Raw genomic sequence first — 19,484 nt, 5'->3', positions numbered from 1 at the left:
GTTGGTTTAGATGACCCATAACGTGTCACGCAGCAGGATGTTCCTGTCACTGCTGTGAATTACCACATCAACTGTCCATATGGACTTTGTCATGTCTTACAATCTTAAATGACACATATTTTGTGCCAAAATCAAGTTTGAAGCTCTCTGTTTATCAAATGTATGTCTATTAGAGATGTCTCATGGCTGTAAACATTATCTCTATAGTGTTACTGTGGCCTTGGGATCAAAACTCCAGTCTTACATTTTTTCTTACAGTCTGGGGGAGGTGGGGGTCCTTAGAGGTCAAAGACCCCTGTCACTAAAGCGGTTCAGACAACTCTATTAGCTCATTACTGCGGGTTTAATCCCAGACGCCTTTCCATGTGTCTACAGTGGGATTATGTGTAAGAAAACAACATACATAAAAACAGAAAATAAACAGCTCAGCACTTCTGTTGAACTGTATTCTGTGACACTCACAGGTCTGGATGGATGCTGTCCGCGTCACCTGTCTCAGATTTTATGTTGTACTTAAATTACTGAATAATTGCAGTATGAGGACGAATGAACAAGAAGAAAGAGATACTGCAATGTGAATATGACTAGAATTGCACGAAGGGGGAAAAAACTCCTGATTTAACGGGATAGTTCACCCTAAAATTAAATAAAAATCTTGAGGTGTTTATTCACTGTCATGCCTTGGCAAAGCCATGTTATTTATATTGCACGCTGCAAAAAGAAAAAAAGTTCATGTTTAAATATGATTTTTTACGAATCACACTCAACCAAATTTCAACCAAATACTGGATTATTTACGATATTATTAAGGAAATGTGCGTGTGTGTGTGTGTGTGTGTGCGTGCGTGTGTGCGTGTGTGACGTAAGGGGGGAATAGGTGTAATGTGTTAGTGGATGCAACACGTGGTTCTGGGACACAGTGATGGTTGACTGTTTCAGCAGTTACTAAAGGACAACTCATTTTTGTGCTAGCAAAATGCTTGAGCCATTATTAGGCACCTGAATATCTTAAGTTATCTTTAAGTGTCAGTAAGCAACTGCCTAACACTCATGCAAAATACCCAAGCAACTGCATAGCAGTATGTACCTACATGAAAAAACTATGTAGTTTACTTAAATATTTACTATTATAAACTGTATAAAATTGTATCATACTCAATTACACTATAGTAATCCCCAAACTTTATTAATATATACTACTGTGGTATATTGTTAACTACAGCGAATTGATAAATTTTAGTAAATTCTGTTTTATACTTAAAAAAATAGTATACACAGTCTTTACTACTCTTTATCACTTTACCATATTCAATAATAAAGAATACAAAGTGAAAAATCTAATTTAGTAATCTGTAGTATTGAATATGGTAAAGTGACAAAGAGTAAATACTGTTGTATACTTTGACATTTATTTAAACTGTAGCAAGTTGTGTTATACTCTAGTATACTATACTTATACACTTAATTTGTAGTATTAACTAGCTAAAAGGGGTTGTAAATACCAGTAAACTTTCATATTTACTATTCTGAACTGTGTGAAATTGTAGTATGCTATAACAGTCAATACACTTTGATATAGTATACCGTAGTATTGATACTAGTACTCTATAGTGAAGCAATAAATGGTAGTAAATACTAGTTTACTTTAATATTTACTGTTGTAGAAACTATTGAAGTGTACTGAAGTATAGTAATAACCACACTTGGTTCATGCATACTACCGTGTAAACTATAGTAAACTGTACTGAAGAATACTTACAGTGGATATTTGTACTAACTTTAAAAAACAATATAGTTTCAAAGAATTTCACGTACAGTTTAATAAATACTAAAGTATTCTAAACAGTCTGAATGGGGAAAAAAAACGTTTTTGAAAACCATGTCAAAATCTAGCAACTTTGTTTTAGTACGAAAATAATTTAACTTAGTTTGGTAAAATGAGTTTTTCTTCTTAATGCTTAGATTGCTTGAACCATCTTGACCACATTCTTGCAATAATTGACTTGATTTAGTGGTTTGACTAACACACTTTTCATTATACAGGGATGGATCATTGCGGTACATCCGCTGGCAGGAGGGGTGAGGTGGGGGGATGTGAGGGGGTTCTGGGAAACGATGGGCCGTGATGAGGATAGAGGAGCAGTTCAGCATCTTTGACATGCAAATCTCTGCATAGAGCTGAAGAGGAGAGGACAACAGGTGTCCAGTCCACACGTGAGGACCACAGTGCTCTCATTCACCTCTCCTCATCCTATATTCAAGCTCGCTCTTCCCTTTATTCCCACCGTACACGAGCTGACTTATAATCACACGGTTAAAGAATCATGAGACAAACAACAGACGCTGAAATTCAGAGAGTATCAAATTTAATCATGAAAAATGTTTTCAATGTTTTTTGCTCAAAAATATAACAGGAGGATGATGGCGTACAGGAGGATGATAAAGATTGAGCACGAAAAGTAAAAACCTTCAGTTCATTAGAAAGTAACATTGATGTTTTGGCACAAAGATTGTATTCAAATAAATCTGTTGACCAAAAGCAACAAATAGTGAATGTGAGTATGTTTAGATTTTTACAGTGCTTTACAGAAGTTAATCACTAAGTAAATCAAGTTATAACAGCACTGCTTCAGGACTAGAAAAAAAACGTACAATACATGCAATATTTCAGAGGAGACTTAACAGTTCTTTAAATAACAGTTCATTAAAAAAGTAAGGATTGTACATGTTTCAAATAAATATAATAATTAATTCCTGTGGTTTCTCATTGCAAGTTAAAGATGATGTCAGATGTTAATTGGGTTACCATCTGGAAAACAGCGGACAGAGAGCACTGCCAGCTTACAATATTATCACATCCTCCCAAAATCCCCTTTAACAACGGAAAACAACTTCATCATAACCTCATCCCATTAAAGCATACACAACATCCTATAAATATACTTTTATTCATAATATCAGTCCTTAAAAGAAGTCATAGCAAGAGAAGAAAATGTCTATTTGCAACATAAAAATAGTGTTAAAACGATCTCGGTTATGCTATTTACATAACAGAAAATATTAAAAAATATAATTTTCTTACAAAAGTCTTACGGTTTTTCCAGACAGCATCCCTTCAGTTTAACCAAACTGAAAATTTGAAAGAAATGTGCAAAGGAATCTCTTGGTCAAAAACTGAAGGTGAAAATGATATTAGTCCCACATAAAATCACATTAGAAATACATAACACATGTCATGATATCTCGAACACACACATATGAAATGTACACACCGAATAGACTGACATGTATCTGATGTTTAACCTTACAAACAAAATCTACTAAGAATAGCCCTACCTTCATGAATGACAATTTTGGCACTTAGTATAAATAACATGTTTTTAATGTCGAAACAAATTGTTTAATTTATAACTTTTTAAAGTAATAGTCAAAAACACACATTTTTGCATACGTGTTACTGAGAAGCAAGAAAACATATTGTAAAGATATCAGAAGTCATGAACCTGTGAAACAAGACACATCGAGATATATTGACTGGTCACTGATTTCTGCCTGAGCTCCCAAATCTGTGTAGAACAGCTCTGTAGAGCCCCCTACTGGTATTGAGTTTAACATCAACACTGAAAAAACAGGCTACAGATTCGCTGTCAAGCATAGATGCATCTCAACTATTACCATCAAACTTTTACTTTCTTTTATTATTTGAAACACTTAGGATTTTTTCCCTCTAAACACTAAACATCCGTAATTATTTATTGAACCCCATATTTTCTTATGTAAAACAAACATGGAGATTTAAAGCAAAATGTCAATTTGGTGTTACATATATGAAACGTGGATGGTTGACCACAAAGCTTCTTAAAAAATGGTGCTCTTTATTTAGACTTTATTGAGCCTTTATACGGATACATGCTTGCTTGCAGTCCACACTTTTCAATTCTTTCCAGCTCTCAGATCTCATCTGAGAAACCCTGAGAAACAAATAGCATTCGGTGTCCACCTGCTGTCAAACCCGAGATATATCCATAAGCAGAAATACATCAAACAGAGATTTAAAGCTATAGCAAAGATTTCAGCTTGTTTCTTACCAAAAATCATAGCGTATCTGAATCGTGATTTAACCTCTATTTCTGTTCTAGAGAAGAGAAAATTAAAGGATCGGAATGATGTGAAGGCTTTTTATTTTTGGCTGAACTGTTCCAGTAAGGTCTCAGATAAAATATAAAGTCTTTGTAGAGACAGACGGATGAAGTGTTCCTGCATCTCACTGAATCATTAAAAGGAATGAAGCATTAGAATGATCACACGGTGATTTATATTCTAAACTTTGACCCATATGACTGATCTGAACGTCAGTCTTGGCTATTCATTCTTCTCTTTATTTCCATGTAAACACACCTGAACACCTCATGATGGTTTCTTCTGCGTGTCCTAGGTGTAATTGCTGCCACACATATCTTTGGATAGATGATTTGGTCCATTAATGTCACATATGTGTCCAAATCCTGAGACTGGGGAGGTGGGATGACCGTCAGTCATGACTCCTGGAATCATGGTTCATCTTCCCAGCATCTTCTCCTGCGACGGGTCACAGGTAAGTGTCGTGCTCTGTGCTACTGAGACTCTGAATGGAGCCCCGCAGAACCACGTCTTTCTGCAGGAGATGTGATTCGCCAGGTGACGGGTTGCCGCTTTGTATCGGTGTTTCGCCAGGAATCGAGTATGGATTGAGTGGTGGTGATGCATTTATTGTCTCTTTCTTCTTCTCCCCTTTGCTTTTTTTTGTATTCCTCTCTTTTTCCACCTGGCCGTCTGTGGCCTGTGGTACCTGGACGATGATTGTAGGGTTCTGTTTGAGGTCCTGGCGGCTGGGCGGCTCGGCGGACATGATGGCTTTGGCGCCGTGCATTCTGGGTGGTGATTTACAGTGCAGCTCACCGTGGGTCTCTTTCCAGCGCCGGAGCTGAGAGAGGCCTTCTTTCTCTACGTCTCGCTCGGACACGGCCAATTCAATGACCTGAGAGAGAGGTGATATGCATTTGACTCTTCATTTTAATTATACAAATCTACAAACAGATTTCTTATTATACAATCAATACTCTTTGACATGAAACAGATTTGTACTATTGCATGAATGTCACATGGCTCATATGCCTTATGAATAGAATTAAACTACAACAAATGAGATATACACACAATTACAAAAAAATCCCAAGTCCTTCTTTTACACACACGTTTTAGTAACTTTTTATGCAAATATAGTGCTAGTTAAAGCATGGATGTGCATTTTGACTTTTATTAACCAGCAGAGGGAGACATCCTACAGAGGCTGTTGTCCAGATCTCAACAGACTGTGATGTCAGTTACGCTTGGTTTCATTTCTTGCAATGTACTCACAAATAGTACACCGTCTTAAGAAAGACATAAAACTGAAGGTTAAGTTGTAGAGATGCCCTCACAAGAACAGCTTATATGTGTGCGATACCTCTTGAACTAGGAAAACCTCCTGCATGTATCGTGGCTCAATGGATCTCAGCAGCTCCATGGTCTCATACTGGCCCTGAAACGCCTTGAGTTTCTCCTGAGATCCCAGCATGCACTTCAGCAGCACCAGACCCACTCGGAAGATGATCTTTACTCCTGCATTAAACAGAGACATGCATCTTAATGCAACTTTCTCTTCTCTAACTTGAGCGCAACATCACAATTACCATCAGTTGTCTGATGACTTTGTTGTTATCACAGCCAGAATTTATTTCATAACCGCTTTCTAAGAATTTTTTTTAATCAACAGTAAACTAAATTACTAATGTCATGTCTGTTTACAAAGGTTTCCTAAGCGTCTTTGCCCAAACACATGCAGCGACCCACAGCATTGGCAGAGAGCTACCTATAAACGTCCTGATTGGCTGACCGTCTTGGTCATTTACAGGTCTGATTTTTTAGACAGTGAAATCTGTCAAGACTGTTGCATATTCTATGTGGGGTAAATAAGAATATGTTGTGTGCACTCCCCCTGACACCCCAAAATAAATAAATAAGAGCGGCTTTAAATTGAAACTCTATTTCTTGTTAAAAAAAATAAGAACTTCACCAACAACCAGAAATGTGTATAAATGATGACATACAGTAGAGGCTAAATGAATATCCAACTTTGGACAATTGACATCTTCACTCATTATTCAAATCTTTTATTAAAAATGTTGCATTAGTGAACTTAAGCTCAGCTTTGAGAAGAATTTAAGTAGGCTTGTTAATTCCATACATTATATATTTTTATAATACATTATACATTTAAATTATAAAAGCATTCAAAGTTTGTCAAAACAAAACCCAAGACAATGACTAGAATAAATTCTAAGTATTTAAATGAAATATTAATATGCACTGTGGTTTGTCTTTTTGCCAAATAGCTTTGCCTAAGAAATACTCATAGTTTATTGTTTTATCTCCCATGTATCGTTCATATTTTTTGCACGGTTTAATCTGATCTGTCATTAAAATCAAATATTGTACAAATATATTCACCGGGCATCAATTTATCCCAATACTGTAAATACAAAACACAAAGAACAAAAGTAATACAGTAGTTAAATGTTCTATAGACGGTTTCATCTTAATATAAACAAACGTTACTGCGAATGACCCCAATTTAACTTCTCTTACACATTCACAAACAAAAGAGTGCCTGTAGATTATTTCTGAGAGCAATTAAAAGAAACCGAGAAGAACCGTTACCAGGCTAAACTTGTCTCACAATATTTTGAATTTAGACTCCAATACCAAACTCAAACGCTAGATGTCAATGTGCCATAAGGTTTCTTTAAATGCGACCTAGCTACAGGACCCATTCAACAAATTGTTAATTTAATGAAATGAACAAACAACAAAATTCAACAAATCCTTCATTCAATGCAATTCTGATACAGTAAAATAATAATATAAATTAATATTAACATGAATAAAATAAAATATAAAAAGTTATATTAGACACTAGACAAACACAAATATTTCTCTGCAAGTTTCGCATATCGTTTTTCCTCAAGCGAACTGTTAAAACTGATACTGATCTGCAAAGGCGTCTAACAGCAGTCAAAGCACATGCGGTTGAGATAGCGAGACTCACCCTCACAGAAGAACATGTCCCACACGCGCAGGACAGAGGCCCAGGGCAGCGTTCTGGAGAAGGCGCACATGAACCATTCTGTCATGTAGAGGATGGGGTCGATTTTATACTTCTTCAGGTGCCTGTGAGCCACGGGAGACACGCGCTTGAGAAGAGCAAACAGGATCTCACCATCTAACTGAATGGCTTCCTGTGTAAAGACAGATACAAAATAATGTTTAAGCAAAAAATGATTTCATCATCAATTAAGATTGTCAGAATTCTGTAGCTAATCCGACACGTCATATTGGTCAGGAATATATTTGAAAAAGTGTAGACTGTTTTTTCTTTCGTTCTTTAGACTCGTAATATGTAAATCCTGTGTGTTGGATGAACGTTTCTTTGGATACATCCCACAAGATGTGACGCTGTGGTGACTTCGCCATTATTTCCATATTAAACAAATTTTGTGACGGAGATGATTTACACGCTTTCAAAAGGAACACGGCGAGAGGAAACACCCCAGGCTGAAGTGAGACAAAAAGAGATGGAGAGCACAGGATCCTTTTGTTTGTTTTATCTAATCCTCTCTTTATCTGATGTTTGTGGCCGTGTCGCCCTATCGCTACTCCGGGATATTTGACAGTTTGACCCTGAAGGGTCAGACAAAAGATCTTACATAACGCTGACCAACAGATTCCTGTTACACAATCTGGACACAGCATGGCTTCAATTTCTTAAATGGTTCTTTACGTCGATCTGTTAAGAACTTAATTCTGAGCCATAATCATGTACCGGGTAGCCCCGCCCACAACAAAATCTCATTGGTCAAAAATCACACAAAACTGCTTAAAAAAAAATGCCGTTCTTTTTACTTTCTCCAACGCCTAGCGTCAGAGACTGTGGCTTTGTCCATTTAAACAGACTAGAGGAGGCTGTTTGTCTAAATCTCATCGTGCTACACAGGTTTTGTAAACATGCAGTTTAACAAGCTGGACTCTGTATATCAACAGGTCCGGTGGGTTAAAAAGTCTTTGAAGCGTAGAAGAAAAGCAACCCTTGAACCCAGATCGCTCTAAAGGAGACATCAGCATTGCCTCAGCCGAAAAATGTTTGTGATTACAAACTAGCCAGACATACCAAAACAACACAAGAATGTCTGTGTGTTGTAAATGCTGCATGAGTGTGTTAGGGTGATCTCAATGTGCGGATGATATGATACAGAGCAGTGTGCTGTGTGCTCTTACCAGGCCTGCGCTGTAATATCCGGGCAGATACTTCTCGCAGATCTGGACCAGACCCCAGAATGCATCCTAACAGATCATGACCATAAAAGAACACCGGACATTAGTTGAGCGTGAGGCCTGACATGTGACATAATGTTCTGTTCTGGTCTCGAATGGATTCAGTTGAAAATTCAACTCATTTATTACATGACTGATTCCAACCAATCGTAGGATTTGATGGTCAAATATTTTGTTGCTGAACAGTATAACAGATGATTGTTTGAGATAACTATAGTTGTTGTCTCTAGTATTACAATTATCAAACTCATAACAATTAAATTATGCTTTGTCTATTAGTTTATTCCCTTATTAAGTAGATAATTCATACTTTTTTTTGACAAAACAAACTTAAAGGGGTCATATGGCGTGGATACGGTTTTTTTCTGTGTCTTTGGTGTAGTTGCCCATGCATGTATTAGACACGTAAAATTGCAAAAATTAAAGTGTCAGAACAAAAGATGCATTCTATCTTAAAGCGAATGTTCACTCAGACCTTCCTGAAACGTCTGGTGTAACCACACCCCCACATATCTACGCCAGTTCGTGGTATGATTTGACTAAGACGTACCTGTCAGTACAATTGCTTTGGAACCTGATGTTCCAAATATGGTAAGAGGCGTTACATTTACCGCCACACACTTGAAGTTTTTCAACCAATCACTACACACTGGTTAACTGGCCAATCATAGCACACCTCGCTTTACAGAGCGATGAGCTTTATAAAAAATCTGCGCGTTTCAGAGAGGCGGAGCTTAGAGGAGATACAAACATGCACAGTATGTGTAAATATAGTGCTTTTTAACCTTAAATCATATTTACGCATTGCATTACATCCAAAACAAACAATTATAATTGTATTATAATATTGTTTGGGCATGTCGTATGACCCCTTTAAGATTCAAGCGGACACAATTATTTCACGTCACACTGCATATATGTAATAACATTGATAACAGGAATGCTAATCTATGTTATCCTAACATAAAAAACACTATTATAGATTATTAGAGCCATAATCTGTGTTCTTTAAATTGACCCTGATGTGCTTTTTGACAGTTAGTAAATACATATGAGAAGATCAATGACCAGGAGGAGCGGAGGCGTGATGACTGACCTCAGCCGGCATGTGCATCAGCAGAACAGCGGCTATAGGAGCTTGAGCCTGACAGTAACCCTCCTCTGGCCTGTGCAGTGTGTACGCCTTCAGCACCCGAAACAGATCCTGCTGCCTGCAATCACACAGGGTTATAATAAAGAGGTCTGTCAGGTGAGGTGAGGTCTGTCACGTGAGGTGTGTGGAAGACTCACCCGTGGCCTCCTCGAGCTATGAACATCTCATGAAACGGAAACTGCCTATGGAGGTCTTTCTCTATCACATCCAGCCATTTTGGATCTCCAACTTGACTGTCCAACTCCTGACACACAAACACATAAACCGCATCTATGATGCCCTAAAATGTTACCCGTCTAGTCTGCCTGCTAGGTTTCAGAACAGAGCTGTGGTATTATAAAGCACTCAAACGTTGGAGATGTCCTCACCTGAAACTTTCCATGATTCTGCTCTTTCTTCACTTTTCCACCGGAGAGATAAAGCCACGCGCGTCCTCTGAGCGATGGAGGGATGCCTTTCTGACAGCGCAACTTCACCTTTGTAAAGTAGCAGAAAGATACAAATTTACAATAAAACAGAAGAAATATGCGTCTGAGCTAATATGCCCCTTTCAAAATACAACATCTCTTCATATACGTGCAGACTTACAAGTTTACATGGAATAAAGACAGCTGAGCACAATGACAGTAGTTATGTGTAAGGTATGGATGTGTCTGGCTGATGTTAGCATAGTGTTCACTGTATTTATCTGACACGTTACTCAATAGAGTGGAATTCAGTACCAAGACACAAACAAAGCAATTGATAGTTTAGTTCATACATTTGGAAGTCTATTGGTGGTTTCTGGAACGAACACTTTGTTCATCTAAGTGCAATAACCTCATGAGCATCATGACTTTTACGTGTTATGCTTTTGTGTGAATTACATGTCAAAAGTTAAAGATGAAATATGTCTGTACAGGGTTGAACAACCAACATCTTTATCTGATCAAATACTTTGTAACTTGCACAGCACAGAGTGATGAGATGCGCAGTCAAATTCCCAAGAAACCATCATTTGAATGTACTGTAATTCTATTGTCTGAAGAATCAGAGTTATTGAAAAGCAGCAAACAAACAGATAAACTCCGACCAACCTTGTTGTGTTTTTTGGCCATCCACTTGTCCCAGCTGTTAAGCATATCCAGCCACTTAGCTTCTCTCTGCCGGAGCACCTCAGGGGGAATGTCATCACTGCATCCAGAGGACAACGAGAGATTAGAGCATATATCTGATAACATGCACGCAAGTACAGCTACAGGTACTAATGCACGCATATGTATTTATGGGGTTGAGAAGTCAACTTTCACCAATAATTCAAAAATAAATAATTGTACTAAATTTCAAGTATTAGAACTTATTGTGGGTCCTTCGAAGCATTTTAGCACTTTTAAGGACATAGAAAGTATGTTTAAGATGTAAAGAAAACAAACAGATGTGTATTTTTACATTTACAGCACACAGAATAAGCAGTATAGTCCAATTCATGAACTGATGTTTTCCTAAGAATCAACACAAAAATAATCCATCCTTCTCCTCTAGGGATGGAAACGAGTACTCGAGCATGCGTCAGCGTCGATTGATATTGAAAAAGATGATCGTTTGGGTCTTTTTAATACAATTATTTCTTCAATTATCTTCTTTCTGATTGGTTATACTGCCATTTCGGGCATTAACTGAATATTCAAAATCACTAATGGTGAATTTTCAACATGTTTTATTAACATAAATTTTCACGTCAGTTATGTAACTCAAATCATGTCACCATGACTGACACGACCCCCAACCACCCCCCCTCTCGCCAATCAAAACTCAAGACTTGTTTTTTAAATCTGTCCAGTACTCGAAATAAGATATGATCAAAACTGGCCTTATGAGTTTTCACACTGACTGACCGACAACTCTCTCACTCCATAAATCTGTGAAAAAGTGCTTTTTGACTCCCTGAAACTTAACTTGCACAACATTTTACCACACAACTGTGTAATGTAATTTATTCAGTGTATTCTCTAAAGAACATGACATGTACAGTATTTTGTTTCCACTGGATATTCTTTATACATTCACAAAATATATACATACATAAAAGTCTACGTAATTGTAGTGATGTGAAATCAGATTTAAGATTCCTTATGATTGTGAAATCTGCACATGTTTTAAACGCGGAGTGTCGGACATTCCATCACGATACAACCTGATATTAATTCTCTTGGCCGGGAATATGATATTTGCCAAAATAGGGTTAGATAGATCGATTTGATCAATATTAGGATATTATTATAATACACAACTTGAACATTTCATTCAACCCATTTGATTATTGCACATCCTGTATATAACAAATGGGAAACCCACAACAGAAAAAATATTTTTTTTAACACAAAAGAATAATTATTATTGAAAAAAACCTGAAGTCAATAGTTTAATTAAAGTTTATTATGAAAACATTCAATGAAGTCTTTCAGACTTCTGCGCCAGAATGTGAAGCGGGTATCAATATTTTAAACATAGTATTAAGACATTGTATCGTTAGACATTTGACCGATGTTTCGTTCCACCCGTTTTAAATACAGTTTGTACGAGGAGTAAATACTTTGCTTATACGAGCAGAGCACTAGGTGATTTTAATTTGGGAGGGGTGTTTATAAGAACATTCTTCCTGCATGAATGCAGAGAAACACTTGACAGTCAAAGCGGGTGTGGGGGAGATCTATGGGTCAGGAGAGAACAGAGGTCTGGTTCTGATCTCTCTCATAAAACTGGGGGAAGACTTGTTTCTGGAAATCATTCTGTAGTTTGTTTTCTGTCTGTGCGTGTGACTCCCGAACATCTGCTTGAAAGGGTTTTATTACATCCATGTGATGAACACACCCTTAATGTAAAACTGAGCGACTCTTATATCACAATAATGTAGACAACAAAACAAATAAAAATTGCTGCTATGGGATTTCTTTACCAATTTAAATAATAGTATTTGGCCTTATTATCAACTTATATAAATGAATGATCCAAGACTGTACTTTTGTTTTATTTAAATCCTTAGGTTCATGAAGTGAGTTGTTCATTCTTTTATAAAACATTAAAAGGCTGAACCTATAATTTTTTTTCAAATGTTTGCTTCAAATAAAGATTTTAAATCTAATAGCTTTAGGGAGAAAATGAAATACAGTTCTGAAAACATTATCACCAATTGCCTCAAATTTGCGTCCAAAATTTTTAGACAAACCCATGTGTCAATCACATTTACACACTAACTATTACTAACTATAAACTACTAAAAAAAATTGAGAGAACTTTTGAAAAGCGAGCGCCAAAATCCAGTATGTCGTCTGAATCCACTCCGTCTCGCAGCACAAAGTACTGTACAGTATAAGAAACAATGTGTAGATTACAGAGACAATAAAAAAGACAGTGTGGCAGATGACAAGATGATTGCGGAAAAGCTTGAATACAGGATATTGTGTACTGATTTTCTAGCCCCCATGCCAAATGCAATAAGACCATACCTCAACATTTGGGTAACGTAACCAAAATCAGGGAGACCGGGGGGTTCAGGGCAGCGGGACACCCCGGACTGTAGTATCTAGAACTTCGAAAGGTGGGAGCTGGACTGACTTAAGATAAAAAAAATTGAATAATTTTTTACATCTTTTCTTTTGCAAACGGGACCAGATACACTGCATAGTAACCCCCGCAAAAGGTTAAACAGATTATGTGATTACTCAATGCCTGAAGAATATACAAATGACTGCAGTTAGTTGATCATAATGGAGGAAAAGAACGTTGTAAAAGTCCCAAAGGGTCCTTTAAAGAGTAACTATTACAATGTCCTTAATTACATTTCACAAATCACCGAACAAATCATTTGAAAAGTCAGAAAAGTGTTTTTACACCTTCTATGTATGTAAACTTTGTGTTGGACACTCCTTAAACCAAAGTAGGACCTATAAAAAAAAGATTTACTCTATAACACTTCAAAAAGGGTTTACTTGATATGCATAACCTCGGAAGAATAGTAAAGAAAAGCAAATACATGTGCTGTGCATACACAGATTACGTGGCCCAGGTTAGATTATTGCCAGCGATCAGATTACACGTAACTGCTTTAGATCTATAAAACAGATGCATACGCAGTCTTTGTGTGTTTACCTTTCCCCATTACACGTCAAGCTAATTGTAATGCCGAACAGCACACAATGTAAGCTGAAAAGAGGGAGAATGGCTTTATGGAGAGGGCAGGGTAAGCAACCCTTTCACCCTACAAGTGCCATAAAAGGGCCCTGGCCTGTAGAAAAAAAGTGTCTTTGCATTAAAACTCAGAGCTGATGAGGAAGGACATGCTGTGGAAGGAAAAAATCCTTTATTGTCCTTCCGTGTCCGCTCTCTTCCTGGTGCCTGGTTTAACATAAAACTAAAACAACAGGTCGGTGAAGCTTGCCGACTGGCTAAAGAAAGCCTACCAGATAGAGAGAAAGAAAGAAGGAAATAAATAAATAAATCACCAAAATAAAGTAAAGACAAACCAAAAATGGTTTTTCTATAACAAAAAAGAATATGAGAACCACTGAATCTCTGTCATGAGTTTGCTGTGCATTTGCTGGTGCAATACAGAGCTCCCCAGGGGCTTGGCGCTCATCTCCATGACAGTAGAAAACAATTGGAGGGCAACAGAAGCATAACAGTGAAATCTCATAACCAAGTCAATGACTGTCTTCTGTCTTCTCTACGGGGAAGCATAACCTTCCTTTACCCTGCAGTCACATTGTCCTTGTAACATAAGTAAAGCCTTCATTCTCTAACAGGCTTTAATGACATTAAGTACAGTATGAATGATGTTTCTGTGCCTTGATGGAGAACTTCCAGAATCCTCAAAGACCCCCTTTATACAACAATGGACTAAGAGAGAGCGAGTCTAGTTTCCATTTAAAAAACATCCATGGCAACTGCTTAGAAGCATTAAAGCGGACCTAACACACGGGGTTTCTGCCAATCTCATATTAATCTTGAGACCCTATGGAGTAGTCATAGCTTTGAAGAGTATTTAGTTTAATCACATTTATAAAAGATAGATACAGCTGTACGATTACTTCCGAAATCATATTGCGCGTTCGGGGGGGAGGGGTAGGCTGAACTAAAGCACATTGTCAGCAAAACTGAGACATCAAGTTTCTCTCACCGCATGCAGTTCATGTCTGGCATCTTTTAGCGCTGGGACGGCTCCATATATCAGTTTCAAACGATCTCCAAATCCAGCGTTATATCAACCGTTTATATAACATTCATCAAAACTTCGCAAACATATGATCTCTCTCTCCTGCTAATAAGTGAAAGAGACATCTGCGCATGCTCCTTCTTATCTCCATGCTGCGGAACTCGACCATCGACTCCGACAATATACAGTAGCTTTATATTACACTTTTTTTTTTATATTAATTGAGTTTTCTTTTCCCAAAAATCATGCATCAAGCCTACTTTACACTATTTATTTTGAATTGTACGGTTACGCAGTTTTGTTGATTTTATTTATTTTGGCCAATGCATCACACTCAAAAATACAAATGATCGAGGCAGAGAGAGTGTTAGTAACCTTTGTGGCTCTAACCTACACTTCTGAAATGTCAATGTGATACTAGTGCAGAATTATTTACAATAATATCATGTGTATTACCACAACATCAATTAATATTGGCTATTGATATTGGTTTTATTTTTTAAATTGTTATATATTTTTATTGCGATCCCTTACAACGAATTAAGTAAAATAATGAGAGCTCAGTGAGAACCTTAGGGTGATTATAAACAAACAATAAATGTGGTAAATAACACATTAAAACGGTCCTATATTGGACCTAGTTTAAAAGAAGAATTAAAGAATCTTTAATTAGTGTAAAGTAGACTTGGTACATGATTTTCAGGAGAGAAAAAAAATCAGTCTCAGAAAATGTTATATTTTAATTAGATATGGTATATTGGCCAAAATATTGTCTTCCAGTGTTCAAGAACTATCGGTTATCGTTATCGGCCAAAATGTACATATCGGTGAATCCCTAGTTTGCACTGTGAGTTTACACTTTGGATAAAAGCATCTGCATATTACACAAGTGCAAAATAGACTGGGTCTGCTTATACTCATAAACAAATTGAAATGTCTAGACAATAACCATCTGAGATTTTACTCTATCAGCGATTTTAAGAACATTGGCTGAAACATTTGTTTTTCACACTATTACCGGCATGAAGAACAGAATGAGTCATGAATAGTTTATATCAAATGTGAAAACAATGCCAAAATAAATTAATGAGCAACTCCAAGTGCTAAAGGGAGTTTATGGTAGGAGGGGAGAATCCTCCACGGCTCTACACAAGAGTTCAATAAGAAACATTCTGTTAAAGGGAATAAGGGAAATTCTGCATGAACTGAAGAGGACAGATACGCCTCTCTGCCTTTAATTTGATCAGCATGGTTGCTTTAAACAGCTCTAACAGAACCACATTGTCGCGTGCCATTAGAGACACTCGGACAAGTCAATGTGAAACAGACAAATTCTGTAATACTGGACCATCCAGAGGAAAAATCTAAATATGCGGTGGACACCGGTTTGTACAATAGTTTCCTATGACTTCACTGCATTAGTACAGATTACAGAATGTGAGGAGAAAGTGATACAAAAGCAGATCCTTAAAGCTTATAACATTATATAACATCATCCGTTTAGTCTAGATGGACGTTAGCTGACCAAGCACTTCTCAAAGCTGTCGGCTTACATGAACTCAGCAGGAACAGAATCACTGGAGACCCAAGTCTTGTGTTATAGAGTCAGCTCATGCTTCGTTTAGTAAAGACAATTGATTTAATAAGGTAATATGAATGTGTGAAATATGATCAAATAACACTTAAATGGGACAGTTAGCCCAAAAAAGAAAACTGTGGACCCCAAAGAGGATACTTTAAAGAATGTTGGTAACCAAACAACATTGGCCCCCATTGACTTTCATTGTGTATACACAAAACCGGAGACATTTCTTCATGATCATATATGATATGATCTTTGTGGTCCACAGAAGAAAGTCATGTACATGTTTTGAACAACATTTCACTGTGTGATCTTAGGCTATATAACCATTCTGCATGGTATGAAGTATTTATGAGCGGCATAAAACCGTCATTTATGGTTAAGAAGTAACAAATGTTTAACCCATTAAAGCAAACCTTACTTTTCTCCTTTGTACTGCTGAGCTCCTCCAATGAATCCATATTTGTCAGCATGGATCTCAATGTTGGCAGAGCCGTTTAGCTCGACATCCGAACCCACAGAAGAGCTGTCGTGCCCGGCTAGACTTTCCACCGTCCCCGGCTGACTCGAGCTGTCCGTCCATTGAACTCCATTACCCGATTGAAGCTTAGCCATGCTAAGAATGAGCTCAAAGCCCAAAATATTGTCTTGCGTGTGGCTCAAGCAAGAGTCAAGTCTGTGTTGAGACACATATAATGGACTTCCTCCTGTCCAGCGCTTCAACTATCAACAGACTGAGATTTAAGCCACAGCCTCCAGTTAAACTAACGATACGCCATATCTGATGACAAACTAAACTAAACCTGACGCTTAACTTACACTAACCAGACATCAATTCCATCAACTGAATACATTTGTAGGTCATAACGTGTCACTTAGACTGAATGCATCAAATTAGCTAAACCGAGTTAGAGAATATGTGACGTTGCGTGCATGTTGTTGTGACGTGTTGCACGTTAGATGAAACTTAAGTTAACTCGACTGAATCTATTAAGTTAACGTTGGCATTGCCAAATTCTGCCAAACAACCAACAATTGTAAATTATACGCTAGCTAACAGGCTAACCTGAAATAAAAGATGACGTTTGTCCACTTTATACAAAGAAATACAATTCAGACTCACTGCGTTTTAAAGCCACCGCTAGTAAAGCTTTTTAACACGGTTATTTTCATATTTTGTCTCACAATATGCGCGTATGAGCGTAACTGACGTGCCCGCGCTAAAGTCGCAGCATCCCGCTTTAAGGGGGCGTGGCCGATTATGCTGTCTTATTTACGTCCCCTTCGTGGACAGCTGCGCAGACCAATCGCAGTATGATGTCAAAGTACCGCGAGAGCAGGGTGCTCCGTATGCTTTTAAGTCGCTCTCGCGGTTTGATGTTATATGATGTGCAGCTCCACATAAAGTCGAATGCACTTTAATGTAACGTAAACCACGCTGAAATAACTAAATATATAAATATTACCGTAAAGATCGTTAGGGTTTATAACAATTAAAACATTGATTTTTTTATTCTCCACCCTAGTGACCCCATAGAAAAAAAGACCTAAACTATATTTTTCATAAAGCTCAGACCGATGCACGCTGTCACATGTATTTCATTTCACATGTTGTAATAAATGATGCACTTGTTAATTAAATTACACAATTCTTTATTTGTCAGCAGTCCGAGTATTATGTGTGACCTGGCACTCATGGTCCATAATGATTAACTATGTCCTGAACAGACAGATGCATTTTGTTATGGCAGAGCTAAAGGTAATAATCTATGGGATCATAATCCCTCACATGATTTTCTAATGATCGTAATAAAAGTCCCGAGGAAGTCTTGATGTGTGCGCAGTTATGCATGCACAATCTCTTCACGTGCACGACCACACATTTTAGATGTGCTGTGTTTCCAAGATACAAAGCCAAAACACGCATAAGGCTGCCCTCTAGTGGATGACTCACACATTACCTTTTTGATTACTTTTATGAAAATATTTTTTTTTATGTGGGGGGCAAATGATGATACAGCTATATTTAAACTCATGCATAATTTAAAGATAAAATGCTTTTTCAGTTTGATGTGCCTGAATGTCATGCAAGTTATCAAGAGGGAAAGCATAACCAACTACATAAATTTAAACAAAGCAACCTTTTAATCATTTCCCTCTGTATCATTCCCTGACAAATATTTTAACATCTACTTATGACATGTTTTAAATCAAGCACACATCACGTCTTGTAGTCAGTGAGCGTGAGCATCACACCTGGGTCACCTGGCCACGTGCCTCCAACACAGAACCCCAGCCCACGGTCTCCTGCTGCCAGACATCCGCTCACATGTTTGTGATTTAGGGCAGAAAAGATTTCATCCAAACACGAATGAATACCGTGTGCATGGTTCAGATTCAGTTCATTCCTTTGTGTGTGTGTGAAGAGGGAGATGTTCAGCAGGATGGCATAATCAATGCTCGCCATCTTTTCTCTCACATCTTCTGTAAGAAAATTATGGGCATTGTTGATGCTTTAATTTAAAAAATGAAATTCTTTTAAACCTGTTTCATCCATGTCAAACAAGAATCCCATTTCGACCCTCAAGCTTCTTTTTTTGTATTGTGTGTGTTATAAATAATACATTTAAATGACTTTGCTGCTCTCATTTCCTATCCAGTGGTTAGCACCCTCTGATTACAAGAAAGCACTGAGTAATTCATGCATTTTTACAAATCATAGCCAACCTTTAAATGACATTAAAAATTATTTATATTTCTGAATCAGATTTATTTAAAAAGCTTATCTAAAGCTGTACTGAATGTGCGATATTCTCGTTATGCTTTCTTGATTCTAATCCTGGAAACTAGAAACTGCCCCCACCATCACTGCACTCTACACGGGTTCAAATGCAGGTCATCACACTGCGCTCTTGCTTTAAAGGTGACGTGTGACAGTTTTTTATGTAAAAAAAACACTTTATCTCAGTGTAATATGCAGACTATATTGTGAGAAAGATTAATAATGCTTCTTTTTTCATTTTACAAAATGATTACGGTTTCTGCAGTATATAGTACATATACAGTATTCAGGGTTATTAACCTTGTTGAGAAACACAAATATTTATCTTCATGGTGTGGTGGTACAACAACACAGTCTACATAACATC

At 37.3% G+C, this 19,484-nt stretch overlaps 1 protein-coding gene across 1 annotated transcript; it reads right to left on the bottom strand.

Annotated features, from left to right (window-relative positions):
* Positions 1–3,671: 3,671 nt before the first annotated feature.
* On the bottom strand, positions 3,672–17,568 carry tbc1d10ab (TBC1 domain family, member 10Ab). The gene is made up of 9 exons (XM_056737109.1): positions 16,757–17,568; positions 10,639–10,735; positions 9,931–10,038; positions 9,700–9,806; positions 9,506–9,620; positions 8,353–8,418; positions 7,127–7,316; positions 5,486–5,640; positions 3,672–5,017 (listed from the first exon to the last, which is right to left on the bottom strand). The coding sequence occupies exons 1-9, from the start codon at positions 16,948–16,950 to the stop codon at positions 4,589–4,591; spliced, it is 1,461 nt and encodes a 486-aa protein (XP_056593087.1). The 5' UTR covers positions 16,951–17,568; the 3' UTR covers positions 3,672–4,588.
* Positions 17,569–19,484: the final 1,916 nt, after the last annotated feature.

This window comes from Triplophysa dalaica, chromosome 22 (genome assembly GCF_015846415.1).
Source record: "Triplophysa dalaica isolate WHDGS20190420 chromosome 22, ASM1584641v1, whole genome shotgun sequence".
NCBI lineage: Eukaryota > Metazoa > Chordata > Actinopteri > Cypriniformes > Nemacheilidae > Triplophysa > Triplophysa dalaica.
This window is presented reverse-complemented; position numbering and strand designations above follow the sequence as displayed.

What these genes read in the sequence shown, in the direction of transcription:
- tbc1d10ab (XM_056737109.1), bottom strand. Translation starts at nt 16,950, where the DNA reads ATGGCTAAGCTTCAATCGGGTAATGGAGTTCAATGGACGGACAGCTCG. An exon ending in TGGCCAAAAAACACAACAAG is followed by an intron (nt 10,039 to 10,638) that starts GTTGGTCGGAGT and finishes TACTTTACAAAG; the next exon opens with GTGAAGTTGCGCTGTCAGAA. An exon ending in AGAATCATGGAAAGTTTCAG is followed by an intron (nt 9,807 to 9,930) that starts GTGAGGACATCT and finishes TTTGTGTGTCAG; the next exon opens with GAGTTGGACAGTCAAGTTGG.